Consider the following 23,531-nt stretch of genomic DNA (forward strand, 5'->3'; position numbering starts at 1 on the left):
GCATGAAGATGCAATCAGCCATCGCACGCATGTAGTGCTGGTGTAGCTTATACATTTGCGTTGGAAGCACGGACACTACTTCGGGGGTACAAGAGATTTGCCCAGCTCATACGTCCATTTGACGACCACATCGGCCTTTGGAATATCTTCTCCCCCTGTAATCTGAGCCGCCGTCAGGTTTGATTCTTTCAAAAATGTAACAAAATCTTGTTGTTGCGCCGTCTATCCCACTACGAGAGTCTCTATTGATTGTTTCTTTTGGGCTCCGAGCTGTGGAACGTCGGACGATGACGACTTTGATTGTCTCTTCTTTTTCTCAGTAGTTTTGATAATTGTGCGTTCGTAGTCTGAAGGGGGATCTCTCGGAATGAATTTTCTCTTATTTGCTTCGCACATTCCCTTAAAAATTTTAAATCTCCCGGATTTATCACTTTCTCGGGCTCCGGCTCCGGCTTCAGCTTGAAGTGCTCTTTAACTCTTTCAGCAGTCCTCCGATCGCATTCTTCAATACTCAGGTCCCAGGGTTTAATAGGAGCCTCCTTAGTTTTCTTTTCCTTCTCCTTCTTCTTTGGAGGCTCCTTAGCCGGTGCAGCTACCTTCTTTGCCGGCGGCTGTTTCTGCTTCTTTGCCGGCGACGGAGGGGGTGACCATGGAGCCGACGGTGACGCTTGAGTGTTCATCGGCGCATGAGATGATGGTGATGGAGAATGTGGCGGTGAACCTTGCCGAGACAGTGCTGCCCTTGTGGAGTTTTGCGGAGATGCCGGCCTTGGAGAGGCATGCTGAGATGCCGGCCTTGGAGAGGCATGCTGAGATGCCGGTCTTGGTGTTGGATCATCCGACTTTAGGATAATATAGCGCTTATCCCATAGGATGTAGCCATGAATGGCTTCTGCTAGTGTCCTCTCCCCATCGCCTCCAGGAATATCAAGCTCGAGCATCTCCCAACCCTAGTACACCTGCTCCATGCCAACTCTTGTGTATCCTTTCGGAATTTGCTGCCCGTGGTACACGTCGCCTGGTTGGGTTGGCATGGCGGTACCGTACGTAACAGTGAACATTAAGTTCTTAATGGCAGTCTGCAGGTCACAAGATGTCCGCTGGGTGATCTCATACACTGGAAATCGCTACGGGGCCGTCGCTTCAACTGCAGCCTGGATCCCCGTTGGCTCGACGACGGCGACGTCTGTGGAAGCGCAGCTGCTTTTCCGCTGAGACAGATGATCGTCTGCGACATTAGGCTCTGGAGGCACCGTTTGCGCTTGCTGTTGCTGGCTCATTGCTATGGCCACTTGGCGTTGAACCTCTTCCTCCAGTCTTTGATCGTGTGACATGAGCCGTTCCTCTAGCCTTAGCAAGTGCTCCCGCTCATCATTCTTTTTCTCTTTCGGGTACCGCATCCCGTTCCTCGCTTGGATTGGAAGCTTTCCACAGCCTGAAGCTAATCGGGATGTGGTCCCTGACAATACATCCAGATTGTCTTATGAATTTTTTGGCGGCAGCTTCTGGACCAATCGGTTCGCCATCTGGACCAACTTCTGTTATAATGAACCGCCCTTCCAGTTTTTTTGTTGGGCCTCGCTTCGTCTTTTTCTGCTATGACGATGATCCAGACGGCTATAAAAAAATATTCATAGTATTCATATAGATTCAGATGAAAATCTGATTGTCACTACAAATAAGTATAGTTGTGATTTGTACATTAGCACTTTGTTCAGCAACAGCGTCATCCTGAATAGATGGTGGCTCAATTCCATCACCGGACATATTCAAATATATGTCGGTATTGCTGCCATCATCAGGTTGTTCAGGGACATCTTCTTGACCTTCGCCAATCATATTCAACAGGAACTGTTCGTCTTCCGCGTCTGTGTGTCGCGGGTCCATCGTAACTAAAACATAAATACAAATAAAACCCTTAAAAAAATTCTCTAAATAATCCACATATTTAGATCGGTAATGATTCGGTCGGTATCGGTAACGATCGGAAACTATCGGAAATGATTCGGTCAGTATTGGTAACGATTGAAAAACAATTCGGTCGGTATCGGTAACGATCGGAAACTATCGGAAACGATTCGGTCGGGATCGGTAACGATCGGAAACTATCGGAAACTATCAGAAATGATTGTGTGTTAGCGCGAGTTTGCGAGTTCGAAAAGTAATATAAATTACATAATTAAATAATAAATACATGATAAATTAAAGGCTTCAAATGATATAATTAAATAATAAATACATGATAAATTAAAGGCTTCGAATGACATAATTAAATAATAAATACATGATAAATTAAAGTCTTTGAATGACATAATTAAATAATGAATATATGATAATTAAAGTCTTTGAATGACATAATTAAATAATAAATACATCATAAAAGAAATTCTCTCTAATTCTCTATTTCCTTCTCTATTTCTCCATAAATTCTCTCTAATTCTCACTATATCTCTATAAATAAAGAAAACACTATATCCATAATTGCATTCCAATAATGTCTCTATAAATCATTTCTACTTAATATATAATAAATAAAACACTATATCCATAATATAATTCTAAAAATATCTATATGCATAATTGAATTCTAGTTAATATAAAACAGAATTACATAAACATAAAATTTGAAAAGAAAAAAGAAAATGCCGGCGGCCACACTCACACACAGGCTGGGGAAACCAAGTGTGGCGGCCCTGGACGACGAGGCGGGGAGCTGGCGGCGTGGTGGCGCGTAGCGGAGAGGGTGGCGGTGCGGCAGCGTGCAGTGGAGGCCGCCGGGGGCGGCGAAGACGAGGGCGCGCGCGGAGTGGAGTCCGGGGCGGCGAAGACGAGGTGGCACGGGGCCGGGGACGGCGGCACACCGGTGAGCGGCCTGGCGGGGACGTCGACCAAGGCGGCCGGGGCGTGGAGGCGGCGGAGCTCGGGCGGTGCTCGGGGATGGCGGCGGAGCAGGAGGCGCGATGGGAGACAACGGCGGCGCGGCGCAGATCAGGAATGCCCAAGTGTTGGAGGAAGGCGGAGGTTAAGGGACATATATAGGGGCCCCCTTTTGTCCCGGGTGAAGCCACGACCCGGGACAAAAGGTGTTTTTGGGCGGGCCAGGAAAATTCCCAGCCCGCGGCCCACCTTTAGTCCCGGGTGGATCTACCACCCGGGACAAAAGGGGCCCGTTTTCCCTGATTCCCGCCAAATCTTATATTTTTTTTATTTCTTTTTACTTCTCTTTTAAAATAGGCTTTCATTTGTTAATTCAGTTAATAAATTTTGATTCCAAAAATTATGGAACAAAATTTCTTATCTCTATAAAAACTTGATACACGCAACAAAAATAATTAATTTTCATTCAAGTGATTGGGTCAACGAAATATCTAACTTTTTTGAAATCATATTTGTTATTTTGACCATGCAAAAATATATAAGGTGGACAAATTTTTTCAAACTTTTGCTTTTCGGCAGAAAGTGGATTCTATCACGATATTAACATTTAAAAAGTGAATTTTACATAAAATTAAGCAATTTCATGATATTAATGAGTTGTGTGTGAGTTTGAGAGATAGTGTGTGTTAGTGAGATTGTGTGTGTTAGTGAGAGAGTATAGTGTGTTAATGTAAATGTAATTTCATGAAATAAATAAAATTAGTTGAGTAATCCATTATTGAATGAAAATTATAATTGAGTTTGGTAATTAAGTGAAAAATATAAAAAATGATATATATAACACATAAAGTATAATTGTACAGTACATATATAATAAAAGTATTCGAATTGCGATTATGTTTTTATACAATAATATAAAATGATTCAAGTACATGAAGGATTAGCGGTAACAGACTTTCTCTTCACAAATGTCCCTAGATTATGATTACGGCGCAAGTATGGAGCATCATCATTGGCTAGCAGGATGCATGGATCAGCATTTACATCGAAAGGTGGAATGACAACAAAATTATTATATTCTTTTGACAAGTCTGTCTTGTCCTCCACACCAACGATGTTTCTCTTTCCTGATAGAACTATGTGTCGCTTAGGCTCATCCTTTTGCTTGTTTATCCCCTTCTTTGGTTTGCTGGACATGTTCTTAATGTAGAAAACCTGAGCGACATCCTGGGCTAGGACAAATGGCTCGTCTCTATACCCAAGATTGTTGAGATCAACTATTGTCATCCCATACTCAACTTTGTTACCCCTCCTCTAGATAGCTTAACCCATTGACAACGAAATAGAGGCAACTTGAAATTGGGACTGTATTCTAGCTCCCATATCTCTTCAATGTAGCCGTAATATGTGTCCTTTTTTCCATTATTGTCCGTGGCTTCCATACGAACACCACTATTTTGGTTGGTACTCATTTTATCTTGGGCTATCGTATAAAATGTGTTTTCATTTATCTCGTACCCTTGGTATGTTAAATTATTCCAAGATGGTCCCCTAGCCAATAAGAACAGTTGTTCACTTATACCCATATTATGCATTAAATACTTCCACAACCAGCTGCAGAAAATGTTCATATGCTCACGTGTAATCCATGCCTCAGACTTTTCCGGGAAATTGGAGAGCAGAATTTTCTTGTGTTCCTCGATATATGGGTCAACCAAGGATGATTGTTGAAAAACCGTATAATGCGCTTCCTTGAATGAGAAATCATCTGTGCAGCCATAAGATTTCTTTCCTAATGTACCCTTTCCAGTTAGTCTCCCCTCATATCGCGATTCAGGGACTCCAATCGGTTTAAGGTCATCAATAAAGTCAACACAAAAGTCAATGACCTCCTTAGTTCCGTAGGCACTGGCGATGCTTCCTTCTGGACGAGCTCGATTACGTACACATTTCTTGAGCACCCCCATGAACCTTTCGAATGGGAACATATTGTGTAGAAATACTGGTCCGAGGATATCAATCTCTTTCACAAGGTGCACTAGAAGATGTGTCATGATGTTGAAGAAAGATGGTGGAAATATCAGCTCAAAGCCAACAAGACATTGCACCACATCGTTTTGCAGCTTTATCAAATTCTCCAGGTCAATTATCTTCTGAGAAACTGTGTTGAGGAAGGCACATAGCTTCATGATGGTTAACCGGACGTTATCAGGCAGAATCCCCCACAGCACAACCGGAAGAAGTTCGGTCATAAGCACATGGAAGTCTTGGGACTTGAGATTTGTAAATTTCTTCTCTGCCAAATTTAAGATTCCTTTTATATTGGATGAGTATCCAGATGGAACCTTTATACTGCTTAAGCAGTCAAACATGGTTTCTTTCTCTTCCTTGCTAAGAGTATAGCTGGCAGGACTTAAGTATTGTCGTCCATTATCTCGCTGTTTTGGATGTAAGGCATCTCGTTCTTCTATACGTTGCAATTCTTGACATGCTTCTACTGTATCTTTTGTCTTTCTGTACACTCCCAAGAATGCTATCAGGTTGACGCAAAAATTCTTCGTGAGGTGCATCACATCAATTGCATGACGAACATCTAAGACTTCCGAATATGGTAGCTCCCAAAATATAGATTTCTTCTTCCACATGGGCGCCATTCCGTTTTCGTTCGGAACAGGTTGGCTACCAGATCCCTTTCCAAAAATAACTTCTAGATCTTTTACCATATTGAAGACATCTTTACCACTACGGTGCATCGGTTTTGTTCGGTGGTCCGCTTGGCCTTTGAAATGCTTGCCCTTCTTTCGTACCGCATGCCTGATGGGAAGAAACCGACGATGACCCATGTATACAACCTTCTTACAGTGAGTCAACCATATTTTATCGGTATCATCTAAACAGTGTGTGCATGCTTTGTATCCCTTGTTCGAATGTCCTGACAAGTTACTAAGAGCAGGCCAGTCATTGATCGTTACGAACAACAATGCTCGTAGGTTGAAGTTTTCCTGTTGTATTCATCCCACATCCATACACCTTCATCGCCCCAGAGCAATAAGAGTTCTTCGACCAATGGTCTTAGGTACACATCAATGTCATTTCCGGACTGCTTTGGACCCGGGATAAGCACTGGCATCATGATGAACTTTCGTTTCATGTAGAGCCATGGTGGAAGATTGTAAATACAAAGAGTCACAGGCCAAGTGCTATGACCACTGCTCATCTCACCAAAAGGATTCATTCCATCCGTACTCAAACTGAACCTTATGTTTCTCGCATCCAAATCAAATTTAGGGTACGTTCTATCTATTTTTCTCCACTGCGACCGATCAGCGGGGTGTCTCAACATCGAGTCTTTCTTGCGTTCCTTTTTGTGCCATCGCATCAACTTAGCATTATCTTTATTTCTAAATAGACGCTTCAAACGTGGTATTATAGGCGAATACCAAATGACCTTCGCAGGAACTCTCTTCCGGGGAGGCTCCCCCTCGACATCTCCAGGATCATCTTTTCTAATCTTGTAACGCAATGCACTGCATACGGGACATGCATCCAAATTCTCGTACTCGCCTCGGTAGAGGATGCAGTCGTTGGGGCATGCATGTATCTTTTGCACTTCCAATCCTAAAGGGCAAACAAGTTGTTTGGCTTCATACGTTGTGGTAGGCAATTCGTTGTCCTTAGTAAGCATTTTTTTAACAAGTTTGAGTAATTCACCAAATCCCTTGTCGGATACACCATTTGTCGCCTTCCATTGTAGCAACTCCAAGGTGGTGCCATGTTTCTTCAATCCATTTTGACAATCTGGGTACAACAGCTTACGGTGGTCCTCTAACAACTTCTGGAACTTCAACCTCTCCGTTTCACTCTCACAGTCTGCCTGCATATTGTGCAATGCCTGCCCCAGATTGTCGCTGGGATCATTTTCTGCTACATCTACTTCGGGCTCTTCCATGGGAATATCGTCATCGAATGCACCGATTCTAACATTCCCAGAAAAGTAGTCGTCAAAATGTTCTTCTTCATTGTCTTCCATGGTAACCCCCTGTTCTCTGTGCTTCGTCCAACAAACATACTTCTCCATGAAACCATTTGCGAAAATGTGGCTGTGTAGGATTCTTGAAGATGAGTAATCCTTGTTATTGTTGCAATGAACACACGGGCGGCACATAAAACCATTCTGCTTGTTTGCCTCAGCCACAGACAAAAAATAATGCAGGCCATCAATGAATTCTTTCGAACGTCGGTCAGCATTGTACATCCATTGCCGGTCCATCTGCATTTTAAATAAATCGATTTGAATTCTTTACACGTATCGAATAATTAAAATATATCAAACCTAAATTAAACTAAATGTAACATAACATGAATAATTAAAAGATCTACAATATCCATCATACATCTTGATTAATTAAAAGGAGTACTTAATCCATTACAAAGCTTAATAAAGGAGTACTATACATGAAACTTAAAAATTCGGACAACAACACATAGGTTTTCAACCGTCCTTGCGTTGGAACGCAGAATACTCTAACGGATTTCTTGATGGCGCAGAAGAAGATGGCGGAGCTGAAACCTCCGAGTTTGGTGGTGACGAACCGTAACGCCGCAATAAATCCTCAAGATCAAACGGAGGTTCCTCGCCCTTGCCATGCATTCTCTATATTCTGTTTCCAAATAACGGAGCGCTGTCCTATGAAAATCACTAGGTTTTTTGGACCGACGACCTACTCGAGTTGTGCCCTTCTCTCCAGAAGGACAACGATCACCCCCACCGGCGCCACTCCCTCCAGCCGCTGAAGCCATATTTTACTGAAAAATACCTTTATTTTCCACAAAATTATAAATTCTTACCATTACAATGCAAATGTATATGCCAGTAACCTCAACCCTGCGGTGATGACACTGCCTTTCGAGGGACACGGTGCGGTACAAGGATGTCACCAATCGGCCAGTCGCAGCACCAACATTTACGATTACTAGGCACAGCACTTGGCACAGGCAGCGTGCTCGTTGATATGCTCTCAGTACAACAACGGCCATGCTGACTACGTCAAATGCTGTCTTCTTATCAATCGGAAGTGCTGGTGATGCGACCAACTAATTCGCGACGTCCTTATAGCGCATCGTGTATCCCCGAAAGGTAGTGTCATCACCGTTGGATGGAGATTAACGACATATACTTGTTTTGAAATAAAGATTTTTTTAGCTTCTAGATGGTTTCAATGTGAGCCTGAATAAATACATCACTAGAGTGTCAAAATAATCCATTCATAATAAAAAAATTCTAATATACTCATTTCATTAATTCATTCATGAATACAAAAATCAACTATCCACAATATGGTCATATATACAAGTACATCACATGAAGTGTCTACACTCATTCTAAAAATTTCTACTATCCACATACTCATCTAAATCTAAAAAAAATCAGACCTACATATGCAATCTAAATGTCTAAGAAATGAGCTAGCTACACATTTTCTCTATTTCTAAAGCATGAAAGGAGCTATACAAGCCAATGAAGAAGAGAAAAACAAGCCCCAAATCTTTAGCGCCGATGGATGGACGGGGAATTAAAGATCTTCACAAATGTGGTGAAGAAATGAGCCAAGAACAGTAAGAACAAGTGAGCTGAATGGCTCGGGCGGGGGAGAGGGAAGGGGATAAGGGGACCAAGGAATTTTGTCCCGGTTGGAGGCACCAACCGGGACAAAAGGATGGCTTTTTATCCCGTTTGGTGGCTCCAACCGGGACAAAAGGCTGCGCGGGCCTTTTGTCCCGGTTGGAGCCACCAACCGGGATAAAAAGTCCCCCTTTTGTCCCGGTTGGTGCCTCAAACCGGGACAAAAGGCCCCTGTCCCCCCGCTGGCCCGGCTAGCCGTTGGACCCGGGACAAAAGCCACCTATTGTTCCGGGCCCAAAGGCTGCCGGGACAAATGGCCTGGAACAAAGGCCTGTTCTGTAGTAGTTTGATGACCCACATCAGAGACGCGTCTAATTAAAACGCATCTCTGATGTGGGTCATTAGAGACGCGTGTTGCCAAGACGCATCTCTGATGACTTTCAATAAAAAGCTATGATGATCCTATGTACTTCTACCATGATCCTTTATATACACTGGAGTGCATGGAGAGGGGGAGGAGTACTTGGTGAGTACGACGCGAGATGCGCGTCTAGCATCGGAGCTACGACCAGTTCCTTAGCGGGATTAAAGTGAGTGTCCACGCGCTAGGTTGCCATGGAATCCTGGCATTCGCGGCCGCCGGGTCGACCTGGTGGGTGTGGAGCCCATGCGAGCATGCATCTCTGGTGAGACCTGGATGGGGAAAATGGTGAGACAGTGATCGAAGGAGGGCCAGCAACGTATAGCAGAGGAACTATGGGAGGACATGGGGGTGGCTGGGGTCGGCGACGGCCTAGGGGACGGGCGGGATCGGCGGCGGTCAGAGGGGCATGGGGTCCGATGCAGTCACGCAGACGGGAGGTGACGGCATGAGCAAACGGCCTCCACGGCCTGCGACTTCCACCCCATACCTTTGACCATGGCGCACCGTAGATGGGTCACAGCCTCGGACACCTCAAGCAGCAACGACATGCTCCACCCTGCTCGCAGCCTTGGTCTCGCGCCATGGCGGAGCTCATGGATGGGCTCTGTCTCGCGTTCCTCTACCCGCTACGCGTTCTGCCACTGTGGCTGCCAGGATGCGCCCCATTTCACTTCGCTCGGCAGCCGCCGCCACCACGGTTGTGTGAACTGGAAAAGGGATGAGGAAAAGGGATGAGGAAAAGGAGAACTAGGGTTAGGAAGAGCCAGTAGGCAATGTTTTTCATTCGAGTGGAGGCGAGATCATTCGTGTTAGCCAGCAGCCAATCGAACTGCCAGCATCGCTCGACACCTAAGCCGGCCGACAGGGCATCTGGGTTAATGGGCTGGGCTGAAATCGGGTATGCTTTGGCAGTCAACAAAGACACATCTTTATCATAAACGTGTTTGAAAGAATCTTGATCACACGATGTCGTAGCCTAGAGCACCATATGTGGACCCGAGTGCTCCTTTCCCTTTCTCTTTTTTCCCCAACCACTCCCTACTCCTTCTCCTCTTCATTTCTTCCCCGGCGTCCACCGCCTCCCCTGCCGCGGCCTCCCTCCCCCTCCGCGTGCCGCACCTCCTGCCTCCCTCCGGCGGCCGGCGGCCAGCAGATCCGTGCCGGATCCGCGGCGGTGCGGCGTGCCCAGGCGGGGCTGCGGCGGCGGAGCGGGCCGGCGGGGAGGGGGTGCGGCGGCTCCGCGGCGGAGCGGCGCGCCCGGGCAGGACCGCGACGCGCGGAGTGGCCGGGAGGCGGTGCGGCGGCTTGCCGACGAGGTAAGTGATTTTTTTTTTGAAAAAAATTTTCATCTGATTTTTTTGGGTTTTGGATGAAAAAAATTTTAACGGAGCCTTTTTTCTTTTGTTTTGGATGGAAAAAATTTTATCCGAGTTTTTTTTTCTGAATGTAAAAGTTTTCTCATTATTTTTTAAGTTTGTTTCTTAAAATTTTTTCTTCCAAAAATTTTCTCCCTCAAATTTTCTCGCCTCTTGAATTTTTTTCTTGAAAATTTTTCAGAACATTGTTTTATCAGAAAACGACAAAAAGGTTAAAAAAAATGGTCGGAAAATCGACGGGACAAACAAAAACTTACGGTTGCTCGTAAACTAGCGAACCCCGAAAATATCACCACTGGAGCGCGGAGTTGTCATCCTCCACGCACTCAGGTGACTTAGTGACTTGTCTTATTGTTGCCAACTCTCGTTAACCAAAGGATGTACCTGAATGGCAGCTGTTACAGATCGAAAATAACCATCGCTTGAGCTCTTTTTTCCAAACTTGTTCTGCATTAGGCGCGGGGAAGTCAGGTGCCAGACCATGAACGGATGGACTCCACCTGGTGCCCTCTGGTACACCTGCTCCACCGTCCAGCGGCACTGCGCCATGGTCTGCGATATGGTCACCATGTAGATCTTGCAAGCTCGTCCAGCGCTCTAGGGGAGCTTATCCCAACCACTGTGACCACAGGAATACATCATGAAGCGTCATTGTTTAGATGATATTTTCCGTCCATCTATCCAACTGAAGGAGTTCAAAGACTAAATGAAACATATCATATTGATAACCAGTTTTCAATATCTGTTCTGTATCCGTATCTAAATATTCAAGTGGGATATATGATATACAAATACAGTGAATATCAATATCCAGCACATTTAGCTCTATTCGTCACCAAATCCAAATCCGAGTAAAAATAAATATTTGTATTCCTATTTGTATATATATCTGCCCATATCCGATCCGTTTTCATTCATAGCAGTCAGAGATCAAGTAAACAACTGAGGCGAGATCAAATAGTCATGTCATGCACACGAGAGCCCACGAAGGAATTGAACTGGTTAAAGCATTCATACGAATGAATAAGGTTCGATGCAGGCAACCAAACATAACAATTAGGAGGCTACCAAGGCTACATCCTACAATTTACCCAGTTGACATCACGGCATAATGTCCATGTACCTTGGCAGGAGACTGACCATATTGCGCTGAGTTCAAACTACCAACATAAGAGTTGTCCATATGAATTGCATTATAGGTCTGCCTACAAAACTACAAAATTGTCTACGGCACAGTTCCTGCTTACAGATCATGCATTTCCGCTTTCACCGGGGTGCACCAAAGAACATGCTCCCTGCCATAAGCCTGGATTATTTTCTCTGATATCTCGTCAAACTTGCGCTTCCTCTTGTTGAACTTCTCCAACAGTTCCTTAGCAACCATTTCTTGTTTGCTTATTTCGGTTTTGATTGCTTCCAAAAGCTTCACTTTTTCATCCAGGTTTCCTGTCTTCGTGATGACATCCTGATGACCTTTTAACTCATCTGGCATCTTCATCGAGCCGGAGGCAACAGGAAATGTTATCTTTGGATCACTGGAGAAGGGACCAGATTAATTTAATACAATATAGTCATGGAATAAATATGCTACCAAAATAAATAATGATTTTGTGATGCAAATGTATCATAACTAATGCTAAATACATTACTTAAATGAATGATCTTTTTTGAGGGAGCAAGTCATAAGGAACATCAACCTGGTGATTAAAAAGGTTTTTCATTTTGTGTAATGGCAAAATTTTAAATCCTTTAGAATTTCCTAGTAAGGCTCTCTGACAAATAAAAAATGAACCGAAAATTAAAAATAAATCCAAATGCAGTGGTCATTGGCCAGTTAGTTGGCAATACTTCATTAAGAGTCATTCTTGTTCTCCCAAAACCATCTAACAAATCGACAGTCATGGTGTAAAAGGAGCTTATGAAACATAGTACTGACCTGTAACCAAGAAGAAGTTTTCCTTTTCCTTTAATAACGCCACCATCCAATGATATTGCTCCACCGTTCAAATAGTCCTTGGCTCGGAACATATCATCTCGGGTTTCATAAACTTGAAGCTCTCCAAAGAGACTATAAAATAAAGTTTCACGGAGTCCATGTCCACCTTTAGTTGTTATGTTCAAGTTCTCGTCAGAAAGATTTATCATATTGACAGCAAATCCTTTGAATCCCTTAGGTCTTTTAACAAATGGAAACGGCCACGTCAGGTTTAATTCCTTTTGTGGACTGTTCTGCATAAGACATTTATAGGGCCTGCAGAAAAGAGGTGCTGTCAACATAAAAGCTTTCCATGGGATAAATTGCATGACTAGATTACTTTCTCTACTTCAGAGAGATTTGACAACACGTAAGACAGTTGGCCCAGGCAAGTTATTCAAACAAGTCATCCTAGTAATTCTAGGACAAACTAACAAGAAGGTAAAATAACCATGTTTGCCCTTATTTATTATCCACATTTGACATTAATTGATTCTTGCATGCACATGCACTTTCTAAATAGGGTAGGATGACTTGTTTTTTGGGACAAATTTTGAATCCTAGAGTGACTTGTTTTTCGGGACAGAGGGAATACTTCAGAGAGATTTGACAATACATAAGAATGTTGGCACAGACAAGCTATGTAAGATAGATCCATAGCCCAGTTTAGTACCTATGATACAAACAACAAATTATTCTCATACGACTAGTATTCTAACCCACACAGCCAATTTGGGGAATTTAATTTTATATTAGCTTGTTTAATAATGTCAAACTTACTTAACACTCAAATGGGACAACCACGGAAACAACTTTATAATGGAAACTACAAAATGTTGATCTTACTCTATATCATCTAGGCAGATGGTAGAAAATCTACTCTTTATGGGTACTCCTAGAGTAGCTGCTTCATGATGAATGCCAAAACCAACATCTACATCTCCATCTGTGTTGTATTTCTCGATGCAATTAGCAGCATCCATTGTCTTGCAAACTACGGAAAGCATGTCATCTTTGCCAAGATATACAGCAAGCATCCTACAAAATAAATACCCAAAGATCCAGAGCAAGAAAATGATACATCGTCTTAGAAACGACCAAAAACAAACTACATACAGTCCAGTGTTAGAGATAAATTTAGCCACTATTTTATTTGTTCTTACAAAACACTTACCTGCCAATTTTGATGTCTGGAACAGTTCCAAGTAGGGCAACAATACCAACAAAATCATCGATGAAACATTCACGACGACTAGACAATAGAACAAAAGCAGCAGTACCAAGTTTTTCTCTAATTTTATGACGTATTAACTCCTTTGCATCAATGAAATAACCAACCATAGACCCGATCTCACCTGGTTAAAAAAAAAAAGTTACATAAAGCAGCAAACCAAAAATGAAAGCAATATGGCTTGGCAAAATTACTAGATTGATTATGAGGTGCAAAGCACATACACATATATAGACAAGGAACCCTAGGGTATGGCTTATGCAAACAGAACCAACTGGAAGTCTTTGCCTAACACAATCATGGCCTATGGCCTGTGCGGCCAGCCACCCATGGCCCACGGGCCTAATATAATTACCACGCTAACACAAAAGCTATATGCTGTAACCATAGTGATGGCAAAAGACTCCATAAAACACATGGAACATTGCAAGTGGAGCAGAATCTCAAGCTATGATTATAACACTATGACTATATGAAAGCAGGAATATTTCGGAATATAAAAAAATGAACACACAATCAATAAAAGTTACAAGAATGACTGCGCATGGAAAAATCACCTTTTAGGGTGTCAATTTCCTCCTCCAGTGATTCCTTGCGAGAATAAAGAGTTACAAGTCTATTTTTCGAAGACTCTATCTCTGAAAAGGTATCTCCAACTTTACTTTTAGCTTTCTGCATACGTCACAATACGGAATAACAGAGATATTAGTGAGTTTGCCATAGTTTTAAGAAAAGTTCTAGCTAGAAAACAGTGTAGTACCCTGTACTTTTAAGAATGTCAAATTCTTACCTTAATATCATCTTTTACATATGTGACAAGATGACTAGGTTGAGCAGGAGCAACTTGAAAGGGCATTAAAGGATTTGAACTGTCAAGGGATAAAATTGGATCGCTCAATATAGGTTCAGGTCCATCCTCAAAGCAGGTCAACGCCAAATCAAAAGGTTGAACTTGAAACTGCAATGGTTAAAATTTAGTAGTGCATTGGAAACAATATATAAAAAATACCAGAAATGTTATATGCAATTGGCACCTGAATCGTTATTTGCAGATCAGGATAATGTGTGTGACATGCCACAATAGTGACATTTCCTTGTTCATGAGGAAGCTGCACATGAGAAACTACACACCTTCCATGTTTAATGGCATATCGTGCTCCTTCCGCTAGTGGTAATTCATTCGATGTGATGTTGAGTGTATGAAGGGGTCCATCTATGGATTCATCAATCAGACCGTTACTATCAGAAACTTCAAATATGATGTCCAGAATGGATCCAGCCAGACAACTTTCAGGAATCTGTCAAATAGCAACACACGTAGAAACCTCAAACACTATCTCAAAATTAAGGGCCAAATCACAAAAATAAGCATCCATTCAAGAAAAAATATCTTACATTTACTGCCTTTAACTCTCTTACGGCCATTTGAAATATTTTGGAGAAAATCTTCTTCTCATGATGAAAAATTGCTATACAAGCTGCACATGATAGGCACAAAAAATATAATGAAAATTTGGTATAAAATGTTGACATAAGCATAATCTAAAATAATCAAACCTTCTGAACCAAAGCCACACAAGATTCTTAGTGCTCCGCGAAGGTCAATAAATCCCTCACCATTTACCTGCAAAGTTCGCTCTTCAGCATATATGCTTGCAGATTGACAACTGCAGAACTATTGATCCACAAAATGGCTGCTATATATGATGGTCAAAACATGAGGTATGAATAAGGGAATAGTAATGTAACTGTTCTCTAACAACATACCACATTCCTTAAATCACAGAGTAAAGCTCATTTGCCATTCAATAAAAAAACACCATTATAGTGCCATCACTATCTTTATTTTGAACAGGCACAACAAATTGTGCTAGTTTGTAAATAAGAAAACTCGAGTCCACATTAGTTGCCACCGTGGACAAAATCCTGACATGGCATCTATGACTACTAGTCGAAACATCCTCCTTCACCCAAGCCTCTCTCATTCTAATTTAATTTGATTAGGGGATGACAGTAAAATATCACGTTTCAAAGAAGAGGCCTAGAGGGTCCGAAATTGGACTTTCTTAAAAGAAAAAGCAGGTGGCGTGGAACTTTTCTTCTACTATACCTGAGCACTTCAAGACTAAGTACAACACACTACTATATTTTTTCTTTTGTGCAATGAACAAAATGTTCCTTCTGTATGAATGCGGCGGCATGAATTAGAAAGAAAAGGACAAAGGTAGATCAATTAATGTGCCACATTGCCCGTTCACTATAGTTACAATTGCAAGTTACTCATCATGTAGGGCCTGTTTGGCAGAGCTCCGGCTCCTCCAAAAATGGCTCCGGCTCCGGCTCCTCTGATGGAGCGGCTTCTCTGGTAGAGTTGGAGCTGTTTTGAAAAATGTTTGGTAAAACGGCTTCACCTGTTGTATTGAGATTGTAAAATGTCTAACTTGCCCTCCTTTTTTTTTCTTTTTTTGATTTTTTCTCTCCCTTTTCTTTTTTTCCTCCACGCCTTATCTTCTCCACCCACCTCCCTCCTGCCGCCCGCACCTCCTGGTCCTCCTCACGCAGGCCGCCGGCTCCTCCCGCCGGCCGCCGCAGCGAGCTTCGGCCCCACTGGCCGCCGCCCCTCCTCCCTTCCGGCGGCCCGCCCCACCTCCCCTTCGCCGGTGATCTGGGCTCTCTCCGCCCCGCCGCGCCGCGCCTCGGGCTGCATCGCCGCCGGTCGCGAGCTCCCTCCGCCGCCTCACTGCTCCATGCGTCGCTGTCCGCCTCGGGGACCGCCGCCGCCACGAGCTTCCTCCATCGCAGGCCGCCTCGGGGACCCCCGCCGCCGTGACCTCCCTCCACTGGCCGCCCCGCCGCCGCAAGGTCCCTACGCCGCCGTCCTCCCCGCTGGGCCGCGTGAAGCAGGCCGCCTAGTGGTGGTGCGGCACGCCGCCGCGAGCGCTGCGGTGCTGCCCCGCCCGCCTCCGCGTGCGCCGCACCTCGCTCCCACCGTCCACTTCCCTCGGAGGACAAGAGTGTCCACGGACAGCAGGAGCCGCGCGGAGCTACCTTGTCCTGGCTCCGCCTCGCGTGTGGAAGCCGCGAGGGGCTCCAGGTGCAGCTCCGGATGTGGAGCGGCTGCGAAATCCACCGTTTGGCAGGGCTCCGGCTGGAGCCGGTTTTGGAGCCGGAGCCGGAGCCCTACCAAAGAGGGCCGTAATATTCAAACAATGAGAGTCTGGCATCTGGCTGCAATTTATCTTTGCCGGATTATGCAGGGTACAGTGGGTGATAAGCTTGGGCTTGGAACGAAAATTTGGAAAAAGTCTAAATTACTCCCCTCAACTATAGCCAAAGTCCGGATAACCCCCTAAACTATCGTTTGGTTCATTTTAGCCCCCAAACTATGCTCTTTGGTTCAAATTACCCCCTAATACAATTTGTCATTTTCATTTCTTCATGCATAGGTGGAGTTTTAAGTTGAAATTTTACAAGATGATAGTACACATCATAACACATGTTAGAAAAAAATATATCATAATTTTTATCATTATTTTGATAGGTTAGTGTTAGCAAGCATTGTATAGCATGTATGCGTGTATTGCGTGGGTCTGCACCCTAGCTTTCCATAGCCGGCCAGTCTCTGTATTTGGTTTGATATAGGAGATCGTGTTGGGTTCTATTTCTATAAACCCCGATCTCCTCGCCCTATATATATGTACATCTATCTCTCAATCAATTCAATCCAATATTCCACGCAATCCCCATTGCTTTCAGTTAGAATATTTAATAATATATTAATCATTGGAGTTCGAAATTATATGAAAAATAATGATGAAACAATTATAACAATTTTTTAAAATATGCATTGTGATGTCCACTACTACCCTGCAAAATTTGAGATTAAAATTCAACTTGTGTATGGAGAAACAAAAAAGACATTGTATTAGGGGGTTACTCAGACTTTGGCTATACTTGAAGGGCTATACTTGAAGGGAGTAAATTGAACTTTTTTCCAAAGAAATTGGACAGTTATGCTCAAGCTAACCACGAACAATACTATAAAAAATGTGGGTATTCCGAAAAAGATAAATGTAATGTCATAATGCATTCAAATATATTTTATTTTGTACAATCAAAAGTCTTGGCAATATACTGACCAGTCAAATTCACCGTCATACTTAAAGTAGATTGATACATGTGTTAGAACCACACACAAATTTGACTAACATCTGTTCAGGCCTATTGCAATGCACTGGATACATTCGAATAATCATACATTATGTGAAAGACTTACCTTCTGAACGGAGCTTTTTTTATCTAGAAAGCAGAGTCCATCAACATGGATATTAAGTTCGGTTCCTTCTTCAACCTGATTGCTAAATTGATCAAACACCTGCCACATGAAGTGGTTGGTTTTCAGGGTCACAAATAAACACCAAGTCAGGATTTACTAAACAGGAATGAAGTATTACACCGTATATAGTCCCCAAATTCAGATGTAAGGCATATCTATTTTAAACTGAAGAAATATCATTCTTCATGATTCTAGATTTTCACTCAAAAGTAAGAATTTTGTTATTACATTGGTTAGTTGCCAGCTTTTTATCAAGAAAGTGAGTACCAATGGTAAGTATTTAGTGTAATTTGCTACTTTGAAACATTTTCTTGCCCTAGATCACAAGAACTCGCTTCTGTTTTTTATACGAATGAAAAGGAGTGTGTCGGTACCCTGTAGCAGGGATAGCCGATCCCCGCTCTGGGACAGGTCCGGTGACGCCACGTATCCCTGAGGAGGGGAAGCTCCGAGCCAACCACCGAGATCTCAGACCCCCCATAGGGGTCCGGGACCTCCTCGCGCCCGTCCGGACCTCCCACGCGCGTAGAACCAACATACCGCCGGGGGGGGGGGGTCCGGAGCCGCCACGTGTCCCGTAGGCGCGAGCGCGGGCGCGGGTTTTCCGCTGGAAGACTCACCCACCTATCGCATTCAATGCGGGTGGTTAAGGCGTGCTCTGCCTCCGCGGCACGCGGGGCAGCCTTTGTCAGTCCTCACTGTAGACCGCGTATTACCGAAGTACACATTACAGCCGCCTGCGCCGCATCCGCACAGGGCCCGTCTGCCGCACTAAATGGATACGACGGCACGGCACTTTTTCCATCAATGCCGCCTACGCCGTAAGCTACACGGCCCGTTCAGCTACGTTACAGGCGACGCCGCACGCTACACCCTGACGCCGTTTCGACAAGACAGGGCAAAGTACGCCGGTCGGAAGATTCCCACGGACAAACCAGGGAAATCCAGGAATGAGATCTTCTCCGCCTGTAACGCCATAATGTATGAACAGTACGTGATTTTATACTACATCGTTGAGCCCACCTGTCGGGGACCCAACGGCCATGTACGCGCCTCCCTTGAGATATAAAAGGGAGGCGCTCGCTGTACACTACAAGCACACGGAGACGGACGCTGGATTCAGCTCCAGGCTCACCCAGACTCAAGCAATTCAGCACACAGTGGACGTAGGGTATTACGCTCTGGCGGCCCGAACCACTCTAAACCTGCTGTGATCATCGTGTTCTTCGTGTTCTTGAGCGAGATCGAACTAATCCTAGCTAATCCCCGAGTACTCACCCTCTGGACTTAGGCGGGTGCATTCCGCCACCCGGCTGTGGTTTGCCACACCACGACAGAGCGTAAACTTTTGTTAGATCGATATATGATTTAGAACTAAACAAATCTTCCCAATAATGTCAGGTCCTACATTCCTATTAAATATGCTATCAATGGACAATATGTTCCGATCTATGAATCACTGACACGCTAGGAAGGGTGCATTGCCCGTATCCAATACAGCATGATACGGCGATATAGGCCCGATATGCGTATCAAAAGTATCGAGAACATAAGATTTAAAAATAAAAACATAATTCTCAGTATGCAGCGGATACTTCGTGATATGCTTCTCCTGATACGTTGGCACAGCTAAACCTCTGCTCAGAGCCCACCAACATTTGACCCGTTGGTAGTCAGCGCATGTGTCCTCTACTCCTCATCTTTTAGCACTAGCGTCGTCCCTTGGTAGGCCTGCCATTGGGATCATGCATGCTGCCAGGAGCGAGCATAGCCACTGGGATCCGAAACTGTGGGATCTGAATCCACGGGCATAAGGTGCGCATCATCAGGACTGTGGCGCATGCTCCGGTACCTCGAGTGAAAACTGCAGCCTGCAGGAGCGTCATGAAGAAATCGTCGGTCAAGACATCACACTCCAGAGCTTCTTGGTCACTTGTAGGGTCAAGACGAGAAGAGGTACCATGTACCAATCGATTCTCTTGCTGTAACAGTTAGTTTCCCTTCTCATGCCATACCATGTAGGCTTGTACCAATCGATTCTCTTCCAGGAGTGACGTGTGTGGAAAGAAATGTGGTTGTTTTTAGCTGTAATGGTTATTACTTAATTTAAATATATATTATTCACCATATTGGTGTATCCTTATTTTTGAGCTATTGCCATATCAGCATATCACTGTACCCTATCGCGTATCGGTGATACTCAGAACCAATGTATCCATGATACGTAGGGTTCCGATGATTCATAAGGACTTCTAATAGCTATGTTGGGCCCTTACTGGTCATGTGCAGTAACCAATTAACCATGCTTATTTAGGTAAGTATGGTGTACAAGTTAGGATCATAATTTAAGTACCTCAAGAAGGAAATTATCAATCACTCTTCCAGGAGTTAAATTCTCTTCCAAGAAGACGGACATGTCCATAATAATGGTTGATGGAAGGCCTGGTTTAACTGCGGGGAAACATGTCAACTCTTATGGTGTGAATAAGACTCAGTACTTACAAAATGATAAAAAATTCCTCATGGAATAAAGATTAACAAAACTATAAAATTGCAATACATGAATGTAACAGATAAGTAAACAAGCTTTCTATCTAACCTTTACATGGCCATATACCAGACAACTTATTATCCAATGAAGATAGCTTCAACTTCGCCCCATACTTTGGCCGTAGTATGTCTAACTTGCTGGTTTTAAACACAAAATCCTTCATGCACAGAACAACGTCAAATATGGTTAGCATTGAAACATCAGATATTACCAAGTTATGGTCAGTATTGTGATAATGGATGTTCTTATGGCATACTTTGACGTTCATCGCTAATGAATCTGATGAGAGTTCCACTTCAACGTCATCAACATGCGCAAGGACATCATCACCATCAAATATAGTTATAGTAATGCCAGATGTATCAAGGAAAGGAATTTCATTTCCATATTGATCAACACTTTTAACAACAAGACATCTAACTGGACATCCAAGCCTGCAATAGCAATTCTTATCAATTGAAAAGGCAAGAGTAAATGTAGCAGGAACAAATATAACAAATGAAGCAAACAAGGTTCTATGCAGAACTTCATATGACAGGCAATCATGGACTTTTTTGGGCATTTTTTAGGGACGTGTTGGAGTGAAGTTTAGTGTGAGCCCATGTTGGGGCCTAATTGCAATACTTGTACTATCAATGAAGATTGAGCAGACTGTTCGGACTTCGGACACTATAAAAACATGTGGCAACTTAGAATGCCAAGGGCACCTGAAAGCATTTCGCTTATATAAGAATGAAGAGGCACAGAAAATGCTAGTAACAGTAACCTCACAGCCTAACAGGAGAACATATTGGAATGTGAGAAAGTAATTTAATCAACTGAACATCATAAAACCAATCAAATGAGCATAGTTAACTCAGTCCCTACTTTCAGATAATGAGGAATTTGAATGAGAAAGGGCAGACCACCTGATTTATAGGCCATGTTCAACAAGCCAGAAAGCTAGTAATTACACAAATATTACTAGTCCAACAGTCCAACTACGTACGCATCCCAGCACGAACCTTATATTCACAGGAGCACTATCAGTAGAAGAGCCAACGATACTGAAAAGACAACGCCTAGAGTTCAAGTCGGGACAGACTGTTATAGTTGTCTGTTTCTGAATGATACTTGTATCTCTGCAACTCTACAAAGCATTTCAATATACAGCATAAGATTAAAAGAAAAATTCTTGCAACTGATTCCGTATGATAATGTTACTATACTTACCACAGAGAAATTAAACTGGTAAACTCCAGATTTTTTAAATATCCATGAAGCTTCTCTCAATGGAAATACGTACAGTCCATGTATGTCATTATGCAATGAGGTTTTCTTCACCTTTCTATCAACAAGTTTTGCAGGACAGTCTTTACTTCTGGCCAAATGTTTAACCTCCATTACCATCTCCAGCTCATCCTTCACAATATACTTCTGCTCAAGATGACCAGTGGAGCTAGGCGTATAATTTCCTGGCCGTAAAACAGCTACAATTTCGTGTGGAGGTTGATAACCAGCCATTACATCACCTTCATATGGTAGATCCTGTCAAAGTAGCACATACATGCAAAAAAAAAAGGCGCACACACACAATTTAAAGACATAAGATGCATACTCCAAAGGCTGTTTACAAATATTTCACATTAAAAATTGAGCCTATTAAATTACTGACCCCTCCTAGTCCAAGAGTGTCGACTTCAGAATTCCTGATGAGTTCAATCCATGCAGGAGCCTTCTCCTTTCTCTTTTTCAGCACTTGATTCCAAGAATTATCATCCATAATTTCGCACTACAAGTATAGCAATTAAGAACACACCAAACGCCAGAAATTTTCATGCAATTACACAAGAATTTACCAGTCTATCTTCTATTATGCTGACAGGAAACGAGACTGATTCTTGTATAGATATGTTTGGACTCGTGCACTCGGTTTCATCGAGCCAGCATCCTTGCTCGTCAGAGCAATCGATAGGCCTGGAAAATTTACGAAGTTTCACATTTCTGAAAAAAGAGGAAAGCAATTTTTATGGATAAATGGGGATTAAAAAAGGACCTGCATATAAGGCGGGCTTCACCTGTGAATAAGGCAGCCCAACATCAGAAATGAAAGATATCCAACCTCTTTCAGAATGCGGATATGTCATAAAAGACGAATACATTAGAACATGAGTGAACTTACCGCAAATATCTCCTTGAAGACCTTCAACAACAATGTACTCCAAAGTGGTACACAAAGAAGTTTTCAACGAATAGAATGCAGTTTTCATACGTCCAGTTGCTCCCTTATGAATTTTCAGATGATCTCCTCTCCTCCAAGTTTTCCCTTTTCTGCTAATTGATCTATGAAGTCTAATGACTTCAATTGCAGGATTGTAATCAGAATATAATAAAAAATGTTCACAGAATTTCATGATTTGTTGATTGAATAAGCATACGATAAGCACAACGGTTATGCATCTGTAATCCCTCACCATCATTGGATATTGCAAGTCGTTCCTTGCACTTTGGATTGATAATAAGGGTGGGTTCATCATCCCCACCATCCATTTCCACATCATACTTATCATGCATTTCCTTGATCCAATCATAGTATTGTTTCTCCAGCTGATTATAACTTAGTAATTTTCCGTCCTTGTCATGAGCTTCAACATCAACCTCAGCTATTTAACAAAAGAAAGAGTTAGACCAACCACAGATATTAGAATTACAAAATTGAAATTTAGCTAGTAAGTGCTAAAAGACTACTAGAGCACTAAATCAGATGGGTGCACAACAAAACCTGAGGTATTGTTCAAAAAATTGCTGCCCCAATTACGAAGTGCCTTGGTAAAATGATTATGTTGTGCTAAATCAGTCTGCAAAATTTAACCCCAGTTAGTAACTCTACATTGTTGAGTGCGTATCAAAGGAACAAGTGACTGACTCATAGAATATGGGGGTGTCTAATAATATCAACGGTGCAAGACAATAATGTCGAGTGCATTTCATATGAATATCAATGTCATACACTATCTGTAGAATTCTACTTTCTGAAATGACAGTTTAATGGAAATATTCCATTCTAGGAATTTGTAACACTTAGATGAAAGAATCCTATCAATTTTCTCTGTGAGACATAATAAAGGCACTTGGAACACTATATGTTATATTGTTTGG

General features: G+C 42.9%; 1 protein-coding gene across 1 annotated transcript in view; it reads right to left on the reverse strand.

Annotated features, from left to right (window-relative positions):
• Positions 1-11,543: 11,543 nt before the first annotated feature.
• LOC120653419 (structural maintenance of chromosomes flexible hinge domain-containing protein GMI1-like) overlaps positions 11,544-23,531 on the reverse strand; it is a 31,319-nt gene continuing 19,331 nt past the window's right edge. The window contains exons 17-35 of the mRNA XM_039931168.1: positions 23,155-23,230; positions 22,847-23,035; positions 22,555-22,737; positions 22,429-22,450; positions 22,232-22,349; positions 22,048-22,164; positions 21,606-21,920; positions 21,398-21,522; positions 20,650-20,827; positions 20,442-20,550; positions 20,196-20,293; positions 17,783-17,881; positions 14,541-14,804; positions 14,297-14,464; positions 14,064-14,178; positions 13,450-13,630; positions 13,120-13,313; positions 12,237-12,567; positions 11,544-11,835 (exon numbers count right to left, since the gene is read on the reverse strand). Of these exons, the coding sequence (XP_039787102.1) occupies positions 11,544-11,835; positions 12,237-12,567; positions 13,120-13,313; positions 13,450-13,630; positions 14,064-14,178; positions 14,297-14,464; positions 14,541-14,804; positions 17,783-17,881; positions 20,196-20,293; positions 20,442-20,550; positions 20,650-20,827; positions 21,398-21,522; positions 21,606-21,920; positions 22,048-22,164; positions 22,232-22,349; positions 22,429-22,450; positions 22,555-22,737; positions 22,847-23,035; positions 23,155-23,230 (3,174 nt within the window). The remainder of the gene's footprint in view (positions 11,836-12,236; positions 12,568-13,119; positions 13,314-13,449; positions 13,631-14,063; positions 14,179-14,296; positions 14,465-14,540; positions 14,805-17,782; positions 17,882-20,195; positions 20,294-20,441; positions 20,551-20,649; positions 20,828-21,397; positions 21,523-21,605; positions 21,921-22,047; positions 22,165-22,231; positions 22,350-22,428; positions 22,451-22,554; positions 22,738-22,846; positions 23,036-23,154; positions 23,231-23,531) is intronic.

This window comes from Panicum virgatum, chromosome 1N (assembly GCF_016808335.1).
Source record: "Panicum virgatum strain AP13 chromosome 1N, P.virgatum_v5, whole genome shotgun sequence".
Lineage (NCBI taxonomy): Eukaryota > Viridiplantae > Streptophyta > Magnoliopsida > Poales > Poaceae > Panicum > Panicum virgatum.